Source organism: Synchytrium microbalum, assembly GCF_006535985.1.
Source record: "Synchytrium microbalum strain JEL517 chromosome Unknown SmJEL517_scf0071, whole genome shotgun sequence".
Classification (NCBI taxonomy): domain Eukaryota; kingdom Fungi; phylum Chytridiomycota; class Chytridiomycetes; order Synchytriales; family Synchytriaceae; genus Synchytrium; species Synchytrium microbalum.
In genome coordinates this window covers 20,690-41,003 of record NW_022158420.1, presented here as the reverse complement: position 1 = coordinate 41,003, position 20,314 = coordinate 20,690, and the positions used below count along the sequence as shown (strand labels likewise).

Here is a 20,314-nt window from a genome sequence, read left to right as displayed (position 1 = left end):
TATTATTCACTTTCAGCTTCAACGTCTGTCATCTGTGATTCTCGTGTTGTTCTAATACCTTCATTTCTGTAGTGGTGTCAGCTATTGTGTAGGTCATACATATCTCAACACCAAGGAAGGCACTTCATTTATGCGTGCTTTGGGCTTGCGTATCTTCAACTTTATTCGGTAAATTTATTGTTGGAGGATTTAAAAAAGGTTTCATACCAAGAACTCACATATTCGTATTCTTTTAAGATCAAGCACCAAGAAATATGTTGCCTTCGGTGTCCCGCGTGAACATCTGATTGAAATTAGTCTCAACTATGAGATCTAAAGTTGCTTTTCAAAATGTCGTGTTATTCAAAGGCTAAAGCCAGTTTCGTTATAAAAGCAAAATAAAAGAAGTCTTATATTGAGTGAATTCTGGCACTTTTGACATGATCAGGAGCTTTTGTGAGCAAGATGGTTTGGTGGTTGGAAATGGAAGTTTGAGCGAACTGCCGCGACACTGAATTGTAAACCACCAGCTTTTGCAAAGTTACACTATGCGCATATATACGCTGATTCGACCTATGCGGTTGACGGTGTGGTAGGCCACAACGTGGAATGATGACACTAGCAAAACAAACAACCGTTGATCGTTTTTTGGAGCAGAGGATCGATAAAGGCGAGAGATAGTAGTGGAGGCTCTTATCAGCAACCTTTCATTCATCTTCGGACTTCATTTTCATAGACCCTTTTGTCCTTTCCCTCCTTCTGCCAATCGCTACTTCTCAGCCAAGCACAAGTCTTAAATTTGTGAAAACGCAAACGACTCCACCCACACAGCAGATAACTTAATATAATCTAGTACCTAGCATATCTCCTTACATCAGTACATAATCATGAAGGCTTTAATTCTCGTCGGAGGTAAGTCCACCCTGTATTGCGAGCTTAAATCATGAAGCAACTCTATTGCAATGGTGGTGGCGGACTTGTGGCCCATATGGAATTCGTGTAATGTGAACTGTACTTCTATGTACTAACATGTACATCTCGCATATTGCTAGGCTTCGGTACTCGTCTCAGGCCATTAACTCTTACCCTCCCCAAACCATTGGTCGAATTCGCAAACCGCCCAATGATTTTGCATCAGATAGAAGCCTTGGTCAAGGTAATGGATCTTTTCTGGATCTACTTGTAAATCAATCCTTGCTATTCAAACATCTTGCTTTGCCGCTGGACCGAGTGCCACCACGCTGATGCTTTTTTACGCCACTGCAATTTAAGGTGTTGTGACATGGGTGCACTAACATTGTACTTACAACTTGTAGTGTGGTGTCACTGATATCGTCTTGGCTGTCAATTACCGTCCTGAAATCATGGTCAACTTTATGAAGAAGTATGAGCAAGAATTAGGTGTCAAGATCCACTTCTCTGTCGAGTCTGAACCATTGGGTACAGGTAAGATCCCTCTCGCTTTCACGTTGCTTTGAACTCGTATAATTATCTACATGGCATTCCCTGTACATCCGAAACTCATTTCTTCTCTCCCCACTTCATTCATATAGCTGGTCCATTGGCATTGGCAAAGGATGTATTGGGCAAGGACGACGACCCATTCTTTGTCCTCAACTCTGATGTAATCTGTGACTTCCCCTTTGCTGAAATGCTGGCCTTCCACAAAGCACACGGCAACGAGGGTACCATCCTAGTAACCAAAGTCGACGAACCATCCAAATATGGTGTAGTAGTCAACAAGCCAAACACCACAAACATTGAACGATTCGTAGAAAAACCACAGGAATTCGTATCAAACAAGATCAATGCCGGATTATACATGTTTAGCCCCTCAATGTTAAAACGTATTCAACCAGTCCCTACATCAATCGAAAAGGAAATCTTCCCCGCCATGGCCAAGGTCAACCAGCTACACGCTATGGACTTGCCTGGATTCTGGATGGACGTTGGACAACCAAGAGACTTCTTGTTGGGTACTGGTCTCTACTTGACTTCTCTCAACAAGAAACAACCGCAATTGTTGGCTACTGGCCCTCACATTGTTGGTCATGTCTTGATTGATCCCTCGGCCAAAATCGGTAAAGACTGTAAGATTGGACCTAATGTTACTATCGGCCCCAATGTGGTTGTTGGTGATGGTGTCAGATTGGCTCGTACTGTTGTACTTGAATCATCGGTTGTCAAGGACCACTCTTGGGTCAAGGACACTATTATTGGATGGCACTCTACTGTAGGCAGATGGGCCCGTTTGGAAGGTGTATCTGTCCTTGGTGATGACGTCCATGTTGCTGATGAAGTAAGTCTTGTCTTTGATACAATCCATAGAAACGTTGAACTCACCCTTTCTTATTTCTAGATTTACATCAATGGTGGATCCATTCTCCCACACAAGTCTGTGAGCTCCAACATTGCCGAGCCTTCCATCATCATGGTAAGCTTGACACCACATGCTGTAGTTCTATAAGCTCTCATACACAGTCTGGATCTCCGTGTCTAACCTCATCACTGTATCCTCTTTTAGTGATTTGTGCTAATCCTCTACCAACCCTCATTGCAACATGCCTCAACTAAGAAAAAGCAAAAAAATCCAAGTAGTTAAAAACAAGTGTTTTGAGAAATCTTTTAGGAAGGAAACAACCGTAACCGTAACAACAAACAACCATCAACAACGTAATACTAGAAAAAACAAACCATCACTCACATTTGAAGGAACTCGGGCTTTAATGGAGCAGACAAAAAGGAAACACATAAAGCATAAACACACACAGGACACATTTGGTTTGGTGTAAACATTCTTGTTAGTAGAAAGCCGGTCTTATGATGACAATAATCTTGCCCAAACAAACCCTTTTTGTATAGTAGAAATGAAGAAAATATATAGGTATTGAATTTAGCACATAAGGGAAGGTGTCGTGTAATCATGTTTTGTTTGACAAATATCCCTGCCGACTGCCGACTATTGCGGCTCGACCGTTCGAATCATCCTGGCGAATCATGGTTCGAAATCATATCCCGGAGGTTGGCACTGTCTCCGTAAATTCCTAATCGCTTGCAACTTGAAGCAACATCAACCCCAACGTGTCGTAGCGTGAAACACAATCTTTCCACGTGAAAGAGTCAGTATATGCAATGCTTGATACCTGAAAATGTGATTTCCCACAATTTAGTAAGTCGAGCATTGATCTAGACGTCGTCCGGTGTTTCACATCAACTTATTGTTACTTGCAGTCTATCCTATTGTAGGCTCGAGGTGAGGTTCTGCACTTGTATAGAATTCCGGTTTAGTATTTCTGTCTTGCCTCTCTGCATGAAGCTTTCTTGATTGTGCATCATTGATGTAGCATCCGAGTAGATCGAAGACACAAAGGAATAATGGATACTATAAAATGGAAGAAGCTTCGCCTGCCAAATTAAATTCTCTTCGCCATCTTTGAATGTATCCCTACCAATTGGCGTAGATCGTTGTCATACTATCACCACAACCAATCTGCGACATACTATCACCACAACCGAAACCCCGGGCCTCTTGGCCACCATCTCCACCGCGAATGAGTAACTCGCCATCTCCTCGTAAAAGACTTCTTCAACCCGCTTTCATCTACTTGTCACTATGATGACGTTCATTAGAATCATACACAAAACAATGAGATAATATGACCATAATCACGATCAAACGAAATTTGTATAGTAGACCATAAAGTATTGAAGGCATTGAAATTAAAGAGACGCATACTATGATGCTACATGTTGTGTTTTTGAAATATGCTTACTATTGATGTGACTGATGTTTGTTTTCGTGCGAATCAACAGAGAAACCAATAAACAGACGAGCACTCTCATACTCTCAACGACAAGACTGTCCTAACATCGTCCGTAAATCGCAAAGCGTCCAAAAAGGGTAACAAGTCCAGCAATGCCTCATCATGAGGATCATTAATCCAGCTTTCAATCGGTATGGCATTGTCTGGATGATCTGCATACGACATTGGCGAGTTGTCAAGCAGACAGACCTGAGACAAGTCTGGTTCAATGACATGTAGAGGTTTCAGGTATATTCCGTTGTTTTGAGTGCATGCCTATAGTAGGGAACAACAAAGTTCAGTGAGAGAAGAGCTAGTGATGGTGGAGTGCTCAGGAAAACTTACTGAACGAAAAAATCGTCTTGATATTAGTGTTCGTGACTTGTCTAGATAGTCAATGACCGGATCGGCATATTCCGGCATTGAAGCTGTGAAGATTACTAGATGATACCATTGAGAGACCTATTGAGGATTGCAAAAGAAATCTGTCATTTGCATCCACTATAGGAGAGAAAGAATCTAGCTTCCAACCATACCCGTTGTAGAAACAGGTCGACATGAGGCCTCTTATATACATAATACAAACAAACCTAATGAGAAAACAAAAGTGTAAGCAAAACGTAAAGCCAAAATATCAAACAGTTGTGCACATACATGTTTGTCAACCAACACCTCAATCATATGATCATGATTCCTAGACCCTCTAGACGTGGAATGGATCAACGTCTCGTCTAAATCCAGGACCAGAGTCTTTATCCTACGGTCAGGAGTAACACTACTCCTCAAACTCTTCCGTATTCGCGGAGTATGACCATTACTGCTACTACTCATTCTAGATATACTTGAATCCGATGCTGCTGAATCGGATTCATCGGTTGAAGCTGACTTTAATCGTTTAGACCTTCGAAGGGCTTTTGGTGATGAAGTTGATGATGATGATGGAGTGGGTGTTCCGTTTAGTCTTGAAGAAGGACGCCGTTTGGGGCCCTTCCATGTCAGCATGGCTATTAGATATGTATATAGAAAGAGCACGTATTCGAGATAGAACTTGATGTTTGATGATGAGAATGAAGCTGGTTGCGTTGATGCTAGCGTTTGCGATGGCATGGTTGTTTTACAGGTGGTCCTTCCACTTCATTTCTTGATCCTATATGAATCGTATTAGTTTCAAGTATCCACACTTGATGAAGTCCTCGAACGAAAACTTGCCTCACTCCTGTCGTGTGATGTAACGCGATTAGGGGTTTGGATGCGAACACCAACCCTGGAAAGCTCTGTCCATTGGACGTGATTTTCGACGTGATTCTCGAACTGCCTCGTGATTTTTAAATTAGACTCTATGCTTTATTTACAACTATGCCACTATGATATATATCAGTGCTCCAATTTTTCAGCTTCGCCCACATACCCTCTCGCTATTCCAGACCGCCCTTCAATCACATCTCCTGCTTCAGTCTGCCCTATACGAGCATCCAATCCTTGATACGTCCGTTGCTGTAGATACTCTACAGCAGCACTACTTCCAGAATTGACGGTCAAGGCCGTATTCTGATTCCTCAACACCATAGTAGAATCATCGTCCACTGCACCATCTTTGGCTGGCTGATGTGATGATGAAGCAATATATGTTTTAGCTTGCTTGTACTTACCAGTAACAAGCGAAAAGTGAGGAGCAGCACCACCTTCGCCATCATCATCCTCTCGTACTTCATCACCACCACCATTGGTATCCTTCGCGACAGTCAAATCCTGTTCTAGTCGCTCCCTCATCACTTCCAGATCCGTGACATATGCTAAATCCCGTCCAACCCATTCTTCACTACTCGTTAAAGCCAACTCCAGCTCAAAGGGTGTGACTATAGGTCTCAAAAACTCTTTCGAATCAATCAATGAGTTTTCAGGGCATGCTACCAAGACGAAACATTCAATTTCCATGAAATTCCCCAGTTTCGCTGGATTCGGCTTGCCAACAGCCAGCGTATATGACTTCTTTGATCTCGAAGCAATGAGCGATTTGAGATGGTCGATGACTGGCAAATAAGATGCTAGAGTATCAAAAGGACAGGTGTTAGCCACATACATGGCCATAAAACAGTGCAATTCGATCACAGTGAATGGTCGGAGGGAGACTGGTCTCAGATGGGGTCAGTGAGTCTTTTTCATCGTCATCGGTGCAAGAGACACATCTCTTAATAAGCTATCGGACGGCAATTCCTATTATTTCGACAATTCATCCTTCCAAAGTGATGACCAGTCTCCCTTCAGCCAAAAAAAAAAAACCATCATGCGATGCTCACCAACTCCAAGTGTTCCAACTACAATTCCAAACACGTCTGCATCTTTAGCCTTTTGCAACATGAAATACCTAGTCACGAATGCAGGTCTTAAAACAGGGGACTCGAAATATTCGCGTTGGTAAACTTTAAAATGAAACCTTCGATTCAATAAGCGATTGACTTGAGAGGACTGAGGTTGACATTGTTGGGTATCAGGATTGTATGCAATCACCTAAATGAAACGATTGGTTTTTTTCGGACTGGAAGAAAAGTTTGGGGAAAGCTTACTGGACAGGAAGGATGCGTTATAATGATATTGGTCAGAGTCAAACTCTCGCCACCGATATAAAACAGGGTATAATCATTGCTGCTTGTTCCCTTAGTCAGAGTGTACTGCCTGCCACTCTGTACATTTGTATCATTGGTCAACCGTTCAGAGTCGACGGTTGATATGACTAGATTTGGCCAATCTTTGCCAGAGAGTCGACTCCTTAACGAATCTGATTGTAGTAGAGGTATTAGTGACGCAAAAAAAGAGCGGCCAGCGTAAAAACACAGTTACCAATGCAGTATGCATATACCACATCGTACATAAGCAGTACATGCTTGTCTGAATGACCCTGAAACACTTCATCAAGCTTCTCCACTACATTGTCCAGATTAATTGTGGCTTGTCCAAATGCGTATTGAACTGGCAGCCTCCTTGTTCTATGAGTCAATGCAGCAAACTTAGGCTTGCCGACTTACAGAGCGTCTACAGGATATTTACTTACGGGCTTAAACAAGCTCTTCCGTAATGAACCACAAAATCAGCAGAAGCATGTTCAGCTGCCACTTCATCGACGCAGCAGCTTTTTTTGGGGGTTAAAAAAGGAAGTCAACGATGCATCCATAACTTTTGTGTCCAAAGAAAGTTCAGATTCCATTTACCATACCTTCCATAAGATGTATCGGCCAGAATAAACACATCTCGACCGAGTGCTCGTCGAAGATGATTTGCGATCAATGTTGAAACATTCAGCAATTCATCAGGGAACTGTAAAGCAATCTAAAGGTCTTGGATTAGATGGATGATTAATTTGAATGAATATGGAATCGACGATGCCATCTGCTTTGATGAAAAGACTTACGCTTTTGAATCCATGTTGACGCCCTAGCTCAATGGTCCGTTCGACTTGATAAAGCTTACAGACCTGAGCAGCTTCTGTATTGGACGATTGTAACGATGCTTCTGATGCGAGAACGCGCTCGATGACTGCTCGTCCATCGTCTGAGAACGTTGTTGGTCCATCCATGGAGCTTCTGAAATAAATTTGGCAAAAAAAAACCTTGGGTGTACTAGACACAAAAGCGATTGGAGTGACATTAACTTAGATATTGAATATTTACGTGACCTGTTCGCAGTATTTACATATAAAGATTGCTTTCCACCACAGTCTACACCTCCATCATCTCCTGTCCATAGAAGAAACGTCGACAATTTCCAAGCAAGAGCTGGCAAACTCTTGAAACTTTGGAAGATGAGTCAGCGCTTTCTGTAGTTCGAGTTCCGGATGTGGTGAGGCGTTGATTTCTTGTAAAGCAGCTCGTAGTTGACGATCTTTTAGCAATTCAGTGATTTCATCCGATGAGGCTATGAATTGGGAGTAGATATAGATTTAGCTCGATGCATAAAGCCGAATGACAATCTCTTAATGCTAAGCTTACAAAGTCGTTGTAACTGTTGAGGTGTGAGCTCCCCTTGCTTGACTTCGGAATATAAAGCGTCCAGACGAGGTGTAGGCAATACTGCAATTGACGAACCTAGATTGTAATCGAAATCAGCGACGACTGATCGTACATATCAAGCAGATCAGATCGACTGGGTTGGACCAACAAGAAAAAAACTTACTTGATGTTGCTGTAGAAGCTGGGAGAGCAGCACAGTTGGTTTCTAATTGAAACACGAGTAAGTAGTCTCGTTGTGAGCAGTTAAAACAGCTGCTACATGCTTGCCTTTATGCTTCTTGCTGCAATTAGCAGAACAGCTATTATTGTGGATGTTGGTTTATAAGCATGCTTCTCTATACGCTCAAAAGGAGGATGTATCAGGGACTTACAAGGGCGCTCTACATGCTGGACACTTGTACTTTGGCTGTCTTTCGTTGCAAATAATACATAACGACATTCTTCTACCTTTTTACGTTCAGAGCTTCCTTCATACATGGTCGATCACATAAATGACCTGGTCCAGGACTTCGTAAGCAGCTCAAAGCGACGAAAATGCAGATACAAACATACTGGAAACTTTGTCGTGTTTCTATTTCTTTTGTACAATGTTGAAGTAGAATTGCAGCCATTACACTGTTTAGTGCCAGGTGGAAGCATCAAAGTGTCCAAAGCTGCGCCAGGGGCGATTCGTCTCCAGGTTGCTACAGATTCGCAAGTCATACACGTTCCAAAATCAGGATCTGTAGACCGTTCTTGTGAGTTTTAAGTGGGCATTAACTTTTAAGGTCACCAATCTCACCTCATCCTGAAGATCTGATATTTTCCATTAACGTGTACAGAGCAGGCACAGCGTATAGTTTACAAAGCCTTGAAGCTGCCCTTTATTTGCAATGTTCCCAGACCCTGGCATCCTTCAATTTAATCAAATGATGTTGGAGTTTTGCAGCAGTTCAAGACTCTACAGAAAGAGAAACGTGTCTAGAAATGGAAGACTACTAGTAAAACTATCAGTAAACATCAATTCCGCGGTATCAGAGAGCGATCGCATAAGGCACAAACACCTCAAATCACGTCCTCGATTGGTATAGTGCGAGTTCTGCTCGCCAGGTCATTGCTTTCTTTGCACTATTGAACTTTACCGATATCGATATCGCTGAGCTATAGAATTGAATTCAGCACGCTAGCATCTTTGCGTTTGTCTGGAAGAGTTGGCTTGGAAGACCACTTCATAGTTGTTGAACTTCGGAATGCGCTCACAAAACGCACCAGTCGACTTGGAGGGGAGCTGAAACGCTTCAAATCCAGATTCTCATATATTTAAACAATTCCGTATTTGAAGTCATTGTATTAAAGAGGGAACAAAAAAGGCGATCAACATTACCAAACAAATTGCATTCACTGCCTAAATCTTCGAGCCTTTTACGTTTCTAGGTTACAGCGTGTCGACTGTAGCTCTAAACATCTGATCGATAGTGGTTGATACATCGTCATTCAAGCCTTCAGATGGTGCAAGAGTAAGCATTTCTTGAACACGTTTCCTGTACTCTTCATCGGTTGTTGTCTTTTCAGCAGCGGGTGCTGTATTATTGCTTCCAGAGTTGGCGACAATAGACTTGATGGCAAAGGCAGGAGCATTTGCTCGTGATTTCCTGTGGTAGCCTGCCTCTTTACCAGTGATACTGATGGATCGAGCACTACCGAATGCACGTTCCAATGTAGTCGCTGGCTTCTCGACCGTTATGGGTGCTATGGCATCGTCGTCTTCGTCATCACCCAATAATGTGTATCCGGATTCTTTGGCCATACCAGCCGTTTCAAGTTCGTGTTCATGGTTTTGTACAGCGGTTCGTGATGGAGACAAGGCGATTGTTGGTTCTGGTACAATACTAACAGTCTTAGTTTGGATGACTGGACTGCTTGGTGATGGGACGAGCAATTCGTTTATGGCCAAGTTTTTGCTCGGTGATTGAGTCTTTTGGATAAGACGAAGGGGTGGCAATGAGGGATAGAGTGATGCTGGGTGTAAGATCAATACTGGCACTTCGACAGACATCTTTGGCCTAAAGGTCATGTTGTGTGTTAAATTTTTGGGTAGCAGAAACTGCATTGACTTAAGTCTGTGCTCTGGACGATGGCCAGTAAACGTACCCGTATGTTGGATGAATGGCAACTTGAAGACAGAAAGATACATCAACCAACATCCCGAATCGAATGGACCGAATCGACAACTGCAAAGAATTTGGTAAGTTTAGAAAGGAAGGCACTCTACTGTATTGCAAAACTTACTGGTATTTCCATATCCACAACGAATCGTCGAGTGTCACCAGAATCAACACCATCCCAAACAAAGTTCTTGGGCACAGCTGATCCTAGCACACTGGTAGAGCTGTCGTCTTCAGCCCAACCTTCAGCAGGAACGCGTATATTGCCATCTTGTTTGCCCTTTGACGGCATAGCACGAAAGACTTTTTCGTATACATTCGTGCGAGAAAACGATACTGGAGACAATTGTCCGTCTTCAGTCACTGCGAAGGTCTTGAGTCGTCGAATGAGGCTGACATACAAGTTCTTGATCTATATATAGAGCAAGATTGTGAGAATTATCATAAACAAAAGGCAATAAAAGCTGCCATGCAAAAAAAAGGATCAAAGCAATGTACATACAGGCTTGGGCGAGTCATTAGCAACCTCAATACCAACAAACCCGACACTTCCAGCAGCCCAGCACTTTCCAGATACAGCATCGTCCATACCATCTTCAGGTACATGGACTTCAGCTTGCAAAGTAACATCACCCCGGCCCCTGTACCAATTGCCAACAGTCTTTGTATCGAATGCCATCAGTAGAGAGTGCATTGGGATGCTTGATGGGAAGGCAGGGACTTTGGTAGCTGGGGAGTATTCGATTACTTGCATCTCACGTTGACTGACCAAAGTGATTGGTTTTCGGTTGTTTACTTTGACTTCAGCGATGCTAAAAAACCAGACACAAGGATGTCTAATGAGTTTTGAAACACAAGAATGGGCTATGAATGAGTTTTCAACAAAACATACGTTGTAGCAATGTATCGAATACCACCAAACTTGCGAGACCAGAATGACGATGGCAATGGACCACCTCGTTCACTCAGCTTTGTTGACGTGTTGGTGCCAGATGTCATTGGGATCTTGACATCAAAGGCGGTACGTCCTTTTCTGGCCAACCAGCAGCTATCCTCGTCCGCTTTACCACTGATTACGGCATCTGATGGTGGTAGATCTTTTGATTGCAAGTCAACCTTTTCGAAATAGAATGGACGACGGGTTGGATTGCGACGTGATGTCGATGAGATGATTTCTAGTTTGTATTTGAGGTTGAGAAAGGCGTAAGCATATGTTGACACAAAAAGCTACAAGCACGATCGCACACGTGCAACCAGGCACTCTCAGCAAATGATGCACGACACTAACACAGCACCAAAGCATACCTTCAAATCCAACAATCTCAATAGATATCTTTCCCAATTTGACTCGTTGAGCATGCTCACAAGTCACAATAACCCTTCCATAGAATCCAGAATCAGCTTCACGACCTCCTCCAACACATACAGTTCTGTCAAATTCCTGCTTCAATTCAACATATTTGCATCTTGTTCGGAAGCGAGTATTTGATTGCAATGATTCCATCGTGAACGGGTTGATTTTCTCGGTTGCCTCATTGTCGGGTGATGCTGATGATGCGACTTGTTCTTGGGAGGTTGATGAGGCCGTGAGGAGTTGATTACGTTCCCACTTGTTGAGGCTTGAGCGGATGGTTGATTGACGCTCCATGTCTATTCTATTGATCGAACTGTTTGAGTTTTCGAGTGTTTTGGAAATGTTAGATCTATGATTGGTTTCAAGCGATTGCAATAGATCGAGTGTATGATCACCTTTTTAAAGTATAAATAAAGCAGTAAATGCTACGTCGCTCTCGTCTCTCTCCTTTTCTCTAAGACTCTGTGTTATAAGAAGCTTGCTTGACGACGAGCAAAACAAGAGTTAAAATCCCGATTGCGTATAGAAGCTTATTACCCAAACATAATAACAATAAGAACAATATATTGCAGAGCTGTAAACAACATAAAACTATCTACACAAACACATTACGAGTCTTAATGTTCAGGCATTCCAAACTCATCCCTCTTTGGTTTTGGTGATTCGTCTCGAGACGGTATTGACATGGACGGTCCTTCTAATCGAGCAAGGATCATGTCCATCTTCTTCCCAATGTCCAGGGTCTTGTCTTCATTCATGGTTAATCGGCTCTAATGAAGACATTGTCCAAATGTACATTAGCGCTTGCTTTTGAAGTTAACCGAGTCAAGTAAACCCAGACAGGGGACCATGTCAAGCTTACTTCTAATATGCTCATGGTATGTGTCAAGACATCCATTTGTCGAACCAAATGTTGCAATGTTTGAGCAACTTGATCGGACATAGTTCTCACTTCTAAAGGTGTCGTGTACTGCCGGTTCTCTTCACTTGCTGTGACTCCATTACCGGCATCTCGTCGTGGCGATTGCTGTGGTCCTGGTAAACGCACTCCGTCATCTCCAAAGTCCTGCAGACACAAAACAAGAGTCAGCGACGTCCATCATTTGCAAAAGCAAGTTGATCTCTACCTTCTCAGCCAAAATGGAAGCTCCCACATCAACTATTTGTGGATTGTCCGTTGCGGCCCATGTTGGCTGTTTACTCGATTTCGTAGCTGAGGCTTGCGGATGAATCTTTCGGTGAGTTACACCTCTAGGACCTGTTGAAGGGGTTGGTGCAGCCGTGACTCGTGACCCAGCAGCACCATGTGCATTATACAGATCTGTATGAATCGCATGTGATTCATGAGGGAATTCGAAACTGGCGTGCATAGATTTCGAAGTCACTAAAAGACGGTTTGAAGAGTCAACGATTTTTCTTTCTGCCAGCATTGAAGGGAAAATCCAAAGCTGCACACACATACAATTGTCTTCATTTTCTTTTCTGGCATCCAGGGCAAAGTCTGCGTCGACTGAATCAAAGTTGCTCTTCCACACCATAACTTGCGAATCACTACCACCAGTAGCGAAAAAGTCACCATTTGCTGAGAACGAGGCACTTGTAGTAGGCCCATTCTTGTGCCCGTGTAGTGTGTAAAACAGATGTCCCTCTTTCAGATCCCATATCTGTAGGCATGGTTGCTTATTAGTGAACGGTCGTTGTATTTCAAACTCCAGCAACGATAGTTTACCTTGACTACACCGTCCATGCCAGTAGAGACCAGCCACTCCCCTCCTTTACCACCAAACGAAATTGAATTGACTCCGCCAACAGATAATCCTCCCTCTGTTGTTGGTGAGCTACCGGCGTGTGCATCACCGTAATGCTGAAGTAATTTATGTGTTCGAATATCGAATAATTTGATTGATCTGTCGCTTGACGCTGATGCGACAATGGTTCCAGCAGGGTGAAATGCGACCGAGGAGATCATCCTATACAGAGTGTGGAGGTTCAGCTGTTTGCGCTTACACGAGCAATTGTACTCGCACTCACCCAGTATGATCCCAGTATGTCTTGACACACATTTTCGAACTCAAATCCCACAGTTTCACAGTCTTGTCGTCACTTCCTGACACGACCAGCCTTGAATCTGGAGAGAAACTGGCCGTTCGTACCCAATTCAGATGACCGGCCAAAGTGTACTGGAACTTTGTGCGAGCCGTGGCCCAAATCTGAAGAGGAAGGTCATTTCGTCAATCTATTACGCATCTTGTTCCGCGCTAAATTCTTGAAATACCTTGATAGACTTGTCGTCTGATGCGGTCAGTAGCGACTCTCCATCTCTTGAAAACTGTACAGTTCTGACGGTTGATGTATGGGCGTTGAATACAGTTACGTCTCCTTTGCTACAGAGTAGAAAGTTTGTAAGCTAAAACCGTGATTGAGATCCGGAGCCGACAAGCGAGTGCATACACATTAGGAGTCCAGAGTCGTACTGTTTTGTCTCTAGACGATGACGCCAACAAGTGGCCAGTTGGTGAAAAGTCCACACTTGTTACAGCTGCCTACCACCACGTTACAGTCTAACAGGTTAGTTCTTGTCCCTTTACTGAGCAGATCTCGACAAAGTTGACCTTCCATCAACTAGTGTATGTTCAGTACAATGTGATCTCACCTTGTGCCCGACGAATCTGAATGCTCTTAGTTGTGGTTTAAAGTTCCAAACCATTACTGAATGATCCATTGACGAAGATGCCAATTGAGTCATGGATGGTTTGAATGCGACACCGGTGACTGCATCTTTATGTCCTCGAAAGGATCTTTCTAGTGTTGGATCCTGCATTTGAATTGTACTTGCTGCCGCCTGTTCAATGACATTTAGAAATAATAAGTTGATGTTTCACCTTTGGTCGAGTTAGGTGGCAGGAAAGTGGACTTGCCATGATGATCAATTAAAGGTTCAACTATAGATGAGCCTAGTAAGTATATGGAAATAGACGAAACCTTCACACTTGTTGCGCAACTCGTTCCAAATGTCTTGAAAATCGCAAAAAGTGAATTGAACTCACCCGTTGTCTTTAGCTTCGAAAAGTAGAAGAGGAAGGACGGTTCCTAGATCCACAGTCGTCCGAATCTACAACCTATCGAAGGTCCCTATAAACGAGCCTCAATCTTTGCTCTTGGGGTTTAAATTCACAAAATCACAATATGGCCGAACGGAAGCAGTCTGTGACTCTGGATATGATAGAGACGCACGCTCCGCCGTCGCCAGATAGTCCCGACTCTGGTATATATTTTGATCTTTTTCTCTTTGTGATTTCAACGCAAAATCATTGACATCCGTCACGCTCCTAGAGACACCGTCGATAAGCTTTATCTCATTAAACGGAGCCTTCAAGGGACGACGTGTATTCACGCTAGATGCTCCGATATATCTAGGCCGTCAAATTGATAACACGGACGGCCTGAATCCAGTGAATGCTCTACGCTTTCCCGCCAAGGTCGTATCTAGGCAGCACGCTCTGATCCAATTTAAGAATGGAAAGGTATTGTATTATAGTATTCGTCAGATTCTTGCCTTTATTTGGGAGTCCAACGTGTTGCCAAATAGGTTTATCTTCAAGACACGAAATCCTCAAGTGGTACTTTTCTGAATGGACACCGTTTGAGCGCACAAGCACAAGAGTCTGCTTTGACCGAAATACATGATGGTGACATACTGAAACTGGGAGAGGATTGTGATGTCAATGGAGGTACAAAGTGAAAGTGTTTAAACTCACTATAACAGAATGATGTTGACGGTTTTTTGTCTTGATAGTGTTGCACTCCAGTATCGTGATGAAGGTCGAAACCAAGTCAGGCAGTGGCAAAGCAGATGTAGAAGTCTCGAATGTCGAAGGGGAAGACGTGTCTGATGATGAGGACGAGTACTTGTGCGTGATTCGGTGAACGTTTGCGTTTCTTGTTGCCAACTAATCACGTTCGTCTTTCAATCATTACAGGGACTTTAGCACAGATCCAACAGTCAAGAATCACGTGGATTTAGAATTCCAAGCTATGTGGGCGCTATTAATGGACGGCATTGAACCACCCTTGACACGATTACAAGCTATCATCGATGGTCGACTAGATCCAACTGCGATCATGAGTGAACCAACAATACCCGCGCTTTCACGGCTAGCTCCATCTGGCAAAGGTAGCTCGCCGGAGCCTTCTAGGATGGCAAGAGTCTGAGCAAGACCGTGCGATGTGTTCCCAACTCCAACTTTGTGAATATCTGATCTAAATACAATGATTCTCATACGCGAAAATATATACATATTCAGTCAGCGACGCGTTCTCTCAAACGTTTGGAGTTTTGTCTGTCTTAGTCGTGAAATTTTTGAAGCAACGTTCGTTTTGTTCGCAGCCAATATCAAACATGGATCCTCAAATACAGCAACTAGAGGGCCAGCCTATAGTGACTCTGTAAGTTAATTTCAATCTGTACTTCCTTTTGCAATACTCGTAATAACCAAACATCGCCTCTTTCGACTAGACATCCATTGTCAGGATATTCATTCGGTGTCAAGGAGCCTCAAATGGAAGAAGATCCATCTGTAGCCGCCAGACTAGCTCGATTGCAAGCAGAATACGGCACCCAGGGAATGAGGAGGAGTGTAGAAGCTGTCTTGGTAGTTCATGAACATGGACATCCACACATCCTAATGATGCAAATCGCCAATACCTTCTTCAAACTGTACGTATATATTATAAATGGATATGATTATGAGAATGGATTTGTGCAAACTCCTTTTTCGTTGCGTTGGTCTAGGCCAGGAGAGCAACTACGACCAGGAGAAACCGAAGTTGATGGATTGAAGAGATGTCTGAACATCAAGTTGGCGCCGCCGAATTCTATTCCGCTAGAGACAGATTGGGAGATTGAACATCTATTGACTGTCTGGTGGAGGCCAAACTTTGAAACCTTTATGGTATCTATTGTTATGAGCACTTTTTCTCGCCTCCTAGTTCACCTCTTTCACTTCTAGTACCCATACATACCGCCCCATATCACAGTAAATCAATGATCTTATCTATTGCCTCTTGCTAGTTTGTAATAACACTCGCTTTCTCGTAGCAACCCAAGGAGATGAAGAAGGTCTACCTCGTCAAAATGCCACCAACGAGTATGAAATCGTTTTGAGATCTCGCATTGATGTGCAATATACTGACTATTGCTATTTTTGTTGTAGAGCTTCTATCAGTCCCAAAAAACATGAAACTACTAGCAGTACCACTCTTTGAATTGTATGATAACTCGGCACGTTATGGACCTCAACTAGCTGCATTACCTCATTTACTTGCACGTTTTCACTTCCAGTATACATAACCATTGCGAAAAATATATGTTGTTTTTGAGGTATATTATTTAGGTCTATGTGTTGGTGATTACGAAGAACAAGGAAATTATCATCGATTCTTGCAGCAGAAATTTCACATTGTGGTCTCCTCCGCGACCATGTGCTTCTTCTCACCCGTGGCAACCTTCTCGGTGGACCACGAGTTTCGCCACAACATGTATGCATTGTGGAAGAACTCGCCATAAGCAAAAGTTCTCCAGCTTGCAAACAAACCACTCCATGATCCAATGCTCTCCTTGGCCCTTTGGATGGCTAGCAAGACAAAACATGCCACACTGCACAAGAACCCGATTCCATCATTAGCAAATCCGGCAGCTGATAACCCTCCAATCAATACAACGACGAATGAATCTTGTCCTTCGCGAGTCAGTCCACCAGCGTCTTTGGCCATGGATGCCAATTCGATACCTGATGGTTGGGGTGTGTCAGAGTGTGAGACAAACAAAGTCCAATAGAACGCGACTAAAAAAGCCAAACACTATTCCCACAACTACATTCACAATTCGAGGTATGCGTACCAGAGAACACAAGCATAACACCCAGTACAGAGTTGGGGAAGGCTGTGAAGATACCAACCAAGGACGATCCGAATAGGATTCCCAAGATGAGTTTGGCTGCACCGAGGACGTAGAGGGATACCTCAGTTCGTGCCCCATATCGGTATTGGCCGGCAAGTCCACCAGACTAAAAAAATCCATCAGGTTGTTTCTGCGAATGGAATCCGACGATGCCTTACCCCGTTACAGTATGGAATACATCCAAACCACATGGAAATCATGTTCATGCAACCAAGGAAGAGACCAACTCGGGTGATGGGAGCAACTGGTTGAGCCTAATTTGTCTGAAGTGTGAGTTCACAGGTCTGAAGAGATCATAATTCCAGATGAAGTGCGCGTATTCGAAACCTTCAACGAGTTCTTCCGCAAGCACATGTTTTTTTATACCTTTTCAGGGTACAAGTCATCGGCCAACTTGGTGACAGCAATGACAGAGTTTAGGATACTGAGAGGCAATTGACCCAAAGCGGCATTAACGAAACCAATACGGAAGTCAGTAGCACTAAATACATATAGGAAGAAAGTGTTCAGCATGCATTTTCAGAAGCTCAACAAAAAAGTCCCAACCAACCGTTGTCAAATACCTTGGTACGCTCGCAGTAGGCCAAGTTGAGAATGGTGCGGGTACCGTGTATTTCCCAGGAGAGAATTGCCAGACACGGAGGAAGGCAACTAACAATCCGAATGTGAAGATGATGATAGCTGAGGTGTTTACTCGAGCATGGTACATGGCAACACACAATCCGAATGTGATCATGCAAATGACGACTAGGCAAAACAAAAGAACGAGTTAGCCGCGTAAATTCAACGATGAAAGCAGAGAGCGACTTTTAAAACTTACAATTGTCCATCCATTGCCAGTTCATGAAGCCCCAACCGTACGATTGAGAGATAGTAGCAATACCCTTCAATACAAAAGTGACACCAGTTCCGAGTTGAATACCACGTACCTACAAAGCAAGCATGTCATTGGTTAGTTGAACTAATACAGACTGTTGAAGCTATAGACCAAGCAGCAGTTGAATGATGCTGAGTAAGCGTTGAATACCACGTACAATAGGCATAGGAATGCTCCTGTAGAACAACAACATAGTCTTGGTAGCTGACAAGACAAAGACTACAGCAGCAACAATAAATCCAGCAGCCATGACTTGTCCTTGAGTCAGGTTACCAGCTAGCGCGTAAGCAGCAATTGATTTCATTGGCTGCACACAGACCTAACGTTGCATATGATTGTGTCAACCGCAAGTTTTGATTGTGTTTGACGTACAGCAAAACGATCACGTACAGGAATGCCAAAGACTGCGCCACTAAGAATATTGAATATACCACCGAAGATTAATGATGCTGCCAAATTGATTTGACCAGCTTTGGCCATGGACACCAAGATGGGGAGTAGAGTGCCCATGTCACCTTTAAAAAAAAGGAATGATGAGTTCCAAATCTGTGGAAAGCAATGTAGCCGGATCCAACAGGGAGAAGATCCTAAATGTAGAATCACATTCCACTGACCTAGAGATCCACTAATCTCTGCTATCGTCAAGTTCCTCCATAAGAAACTGAGATAGTTTCCCCTGTAGCTGTCATCCCAACGAGGAATTGAATGCTCAAGGGGTGAAGTAGTACCGTAATCAGCGGGTGCATCATCTGCTTTTGGTGCTGTTGCCAGTGCAGCCATTGCTTTAGATGCGTTTGACCAAACCGTTGATGTGGGGGGAACGAACGAGCTGTCGACGGAGTCTGAATGCTTGGTGAGTACAAGAACTTCCACTACCTTTCCGAGAGGGATAGACTTTAATCACGTTACCTTATCTATCGTTCACGATACCCATCATCTCTGTCCTATCAGGAGCCGTTGCTTCAAGATCCCACTGACGGAGCCGGAGCTGATAAGAAGCTGTTGTCCATCCTTCAGCTCTAATCTGATCTACTGCGTCCGCTGTGCTGCCAAGTAGCAATCAATTGCTATTGACACATCTTTGATTTTATATCGTGAACTATGTTCAATTGCTTACAACATATGACGGTATGTGAAACCGATTAGAACGACTGTGCTTTTGTGCAATAAATTGTTGCTTTCAATAGTTTTATTCTATCTAAGAATTCAAATACAAGGCGGGGCCCGCTTCTGAGCTCGCCATTCTTCCTACTAAGCATGCAATCGCTTGTTGCGGCATTTTGGGACTAATGTCTTCGTTTCTCGCAAAATCAACGGGAAGCAGTGCCAGCCAAACTCCGCTACAAATGAAAGCACACATTGGTTGCTCAAGTGTATTCAAAGTATTAGTAGCTCTGCGAAAAACTCCCGCCCGACACCTTGTCGACCCGCATTTCTTACGTGAAGTTGGAAACTGTACCATGTATGTCAACCGCCACAGTGCATTCAAGAACTCTACAACCGAAATCCACGGAGAGTGCATCTATCTACCCTTGTCAACATTGGAAACCACTGCTCTCCTCCCTTGTGTGTCTGTACACTCCATTGTATCAGCCATCGTCAATGGTCTCTTGCTAGCAGCTTTGCTAAGAGACAAGAATCTCTGGAGTCGCAAAATCTTCTAGCTCAACACTGCTCTGGCTCATTGCATCTTCATATGGACTCAGCTAATAATTGCGTCTGTGTCGCTGCAAATCGGTGGTGTGATAGAGTCTCATTTTCTATGCTACTATGTATGATGCAGTCATATTGCTGTTTTGTACAGCAGCAAACACTCTTACGCTTGGTATGATTGCTTTTGACCAATATTTGATTATTGTTAAGGTATGCTGATGTCTCCCTCCTTTCTGGCAAAATTACAGGCAGTGTCTGAATCATTGGTTAGACTTGCAGAGGATCAATATGGGAGAACGATACATAGCACTTGGCTGCAAATTGTCGTTGGCATGGGGACTCATTGCGCTCTGTGCCGTCTTGATCAGCCAAAATGCAGGCCGGCAAGAGCCTCCTGTCTTCTGCCTCCACGACTGGAGCTCAAGGGACCCAAAACTTATCGCAGAAACAACCGCTCAAGCCTTCGAAATTTTCGTTGGAGTCTCTGCGGCAATTTTCACATGTCTGGCAGTCTGACTCGAAATTAAAGAGGATCTACGGC

At 43.5% G+C, this 20,314-nt stretch overlaps 8 protein-coding genes across 8 annotated transcripts; 3 read left to right on the top strand and 5 right to left on the bottom strand.

Moving 5' to 3' along the window:
* Positions 1–866: 866 nt before the first annotated feature.
* On the top strand, positions 867–2,506 carry SmJEL517_g06020 (uncharacterized protein; the record flags this gene model as incomplete). Its single annotated transcript, XM_031171946.1, has 6 exons — positions 867–891; positions 1,032–1,135; positions 1,296–1,425; positions 1,533–2,278; positions 2,339–2,413; positions 2,504–2,506. 6 exons carry the CDS (start codon positions 867–869, stop codon positions 2,504–2,506), a joined length of 1,083 nt encoding a protein of 360 aa, XP_031022075.1.
* Positions 2,507–3,818: 1,312 nt separating this feature from the next.
* SmJEL517_g06019 (uncharacterized protein) lies at positions 3,819–4,889 on the bottom strand (the record flags this gene model as incomplete). The annotated part of the gene is made up of 4 exons (XM_031171945.1): positions 3,819–4,058; positions 4,128–4,244; positions 4,319–4,372; positions 4,437–4,889. The coding sequence occupies 4 exons, from the start codon at positions 4,887–4,889 to the stop codon at positions 3,819–3,821; spliced, it is 864 nt and encodes a 287-aa protein (XP_031022073.1).
* Positions 4,890–5,156: 267 nt separating this feature from the next.
* On the bottom strand, positions 5,157–7,353 carry SmJEL517_g06018 (uncharacterized protein; the record flags this gene model as incomplete). Its single annotated transcript, XM_031171944.1, has 7 exons — positions 5,157–5,827; positions 6,080–6,290; positions 6,347–6,558; positions 6,621–6,766; positions 6,832–6,909; positions 6,994–7,106; positions 7,189–7,353. 7 exons carry the CDS (start codon positions 7,351–7,353, stop codon positions 5,157–5,159), a joined length of 1,596 nt encoding a protein of 531 aa, XP_031022072.1.
* A 1,847-nt stretch (positions 7,354–9,200) lies between these two features.
* Positions 9,201–11,578, bottom strand: SmJEL517_g06017 (uncharacterized protein; the record flags this gene model as incomplete). The annotated part of the gene is made up of 6 exons (XM_031171943.1): positions 9,201–9,828; positions 9,917–9,996; positions 10,055–10,342; positions 10,433–10,742; positions 10,823–11,105; positions 11,236–11,578. The coding sequence occupies 6 exons, from the start codon at positions 11,576–11,578 to the stop codon at positions 9,201–9,203; spliced, it is 1,932 nt and encodes a 643-aa protein (XP_031022084.1).
* A 323-nt stretch (positions 11,579–11,901) lies between these two features.
* SmJEL517_g06016 (uncharacterized protein) lies at positions 11,902–14,105 on the bottom strand (the record flags this gene model as incomplete). Its single annotated transcript, XM_031171942.1, has 9 exons — positions 11,902–12,054; positions 12,147–12,350; positions 12,412–12,668; positions 12,747–12,948; positions 13,014–13,254; positions 13,316–13,494; positions 13,560–13,668; positions 13,736–13,827; positions 13,938–14,105. The coding sequence occupies 9 exons, from the start codon at positions 14,103–14,105 to the stop codon at positions 11,902–11,904; spliced, it is 1,605 nt and encodes a 534-aa protein (XP_031022083.1).
* A 365-nt stretch (positions 14,106–14,470) lies between these two features.
* On the top strand, positions 14,471–15,496 carry SmJEL517_g06015 (uncharacterized protein; the record flags this gene model as incomplete). The annotated part of the gene is made up of 5 exons (XM_031171941.1): positions 14,471–14,549; positions 14,618–14,808; positions 14,874–15,015; positions 15,081–15,195; positions 15,265–15,496. The coding sequence occupies 5 exons, from the start codon at positions 14,471–14,473 to the stop codon at positions 15,494–15,496; spliced, it is 759 nt and encodes a 252-aa protein (XP_031022085.1).
* Positions 15,497–15,683: 187 nt separating this feature from the next.
* On the top strand, positions 15,684–16,634 carry SmJEL517_g06014 (uncharacterized protein; the record flags this gene model as incomplete). Its single annotated transcript, XM_031171940.1, has 6 exons — positions 15,684–15,730; positions 15,801–16,001; positions 16,077–16,236; positions 16,294–16,320; positions 16,383–16,431; positions 16,498–16,634. 6 exons carry the CDS (start codon positions 15,684–15,686, stop codon positions 16,632–16,634), a joined length of 621 nt encoding a protein of 206 aa, XP_031022090.1.
* Positions 16,635–16,738: 104 nt separating this feature from the next.
* On the bottom strand, positions 16,739–18,900 carry SmJEL517_g06013 (uncharacterized protein; the record flags this gene model as incomplete). The annotated part of the gene is made up of 9 exons (XM_031171939.1): positions 16,739–17,073; positions 17,184–17,349; positions 17,402–17,497; positions 17,610–17,724; positions 17,807–17,990; positions 18,064–18,172; positions 18,278–18,439; positions 18,511–18,635; positions 18,735–18,900. 9 exons carry the CDS (start codon positions 18,898–18,900, stop codon positions 16,739–16,741), a joined length of 1,458 nt encoding a protein of 485 aa, XP_031022081.1.
* Positions 18,901–20,314: the final 1,414 nt, after the last annotated feature.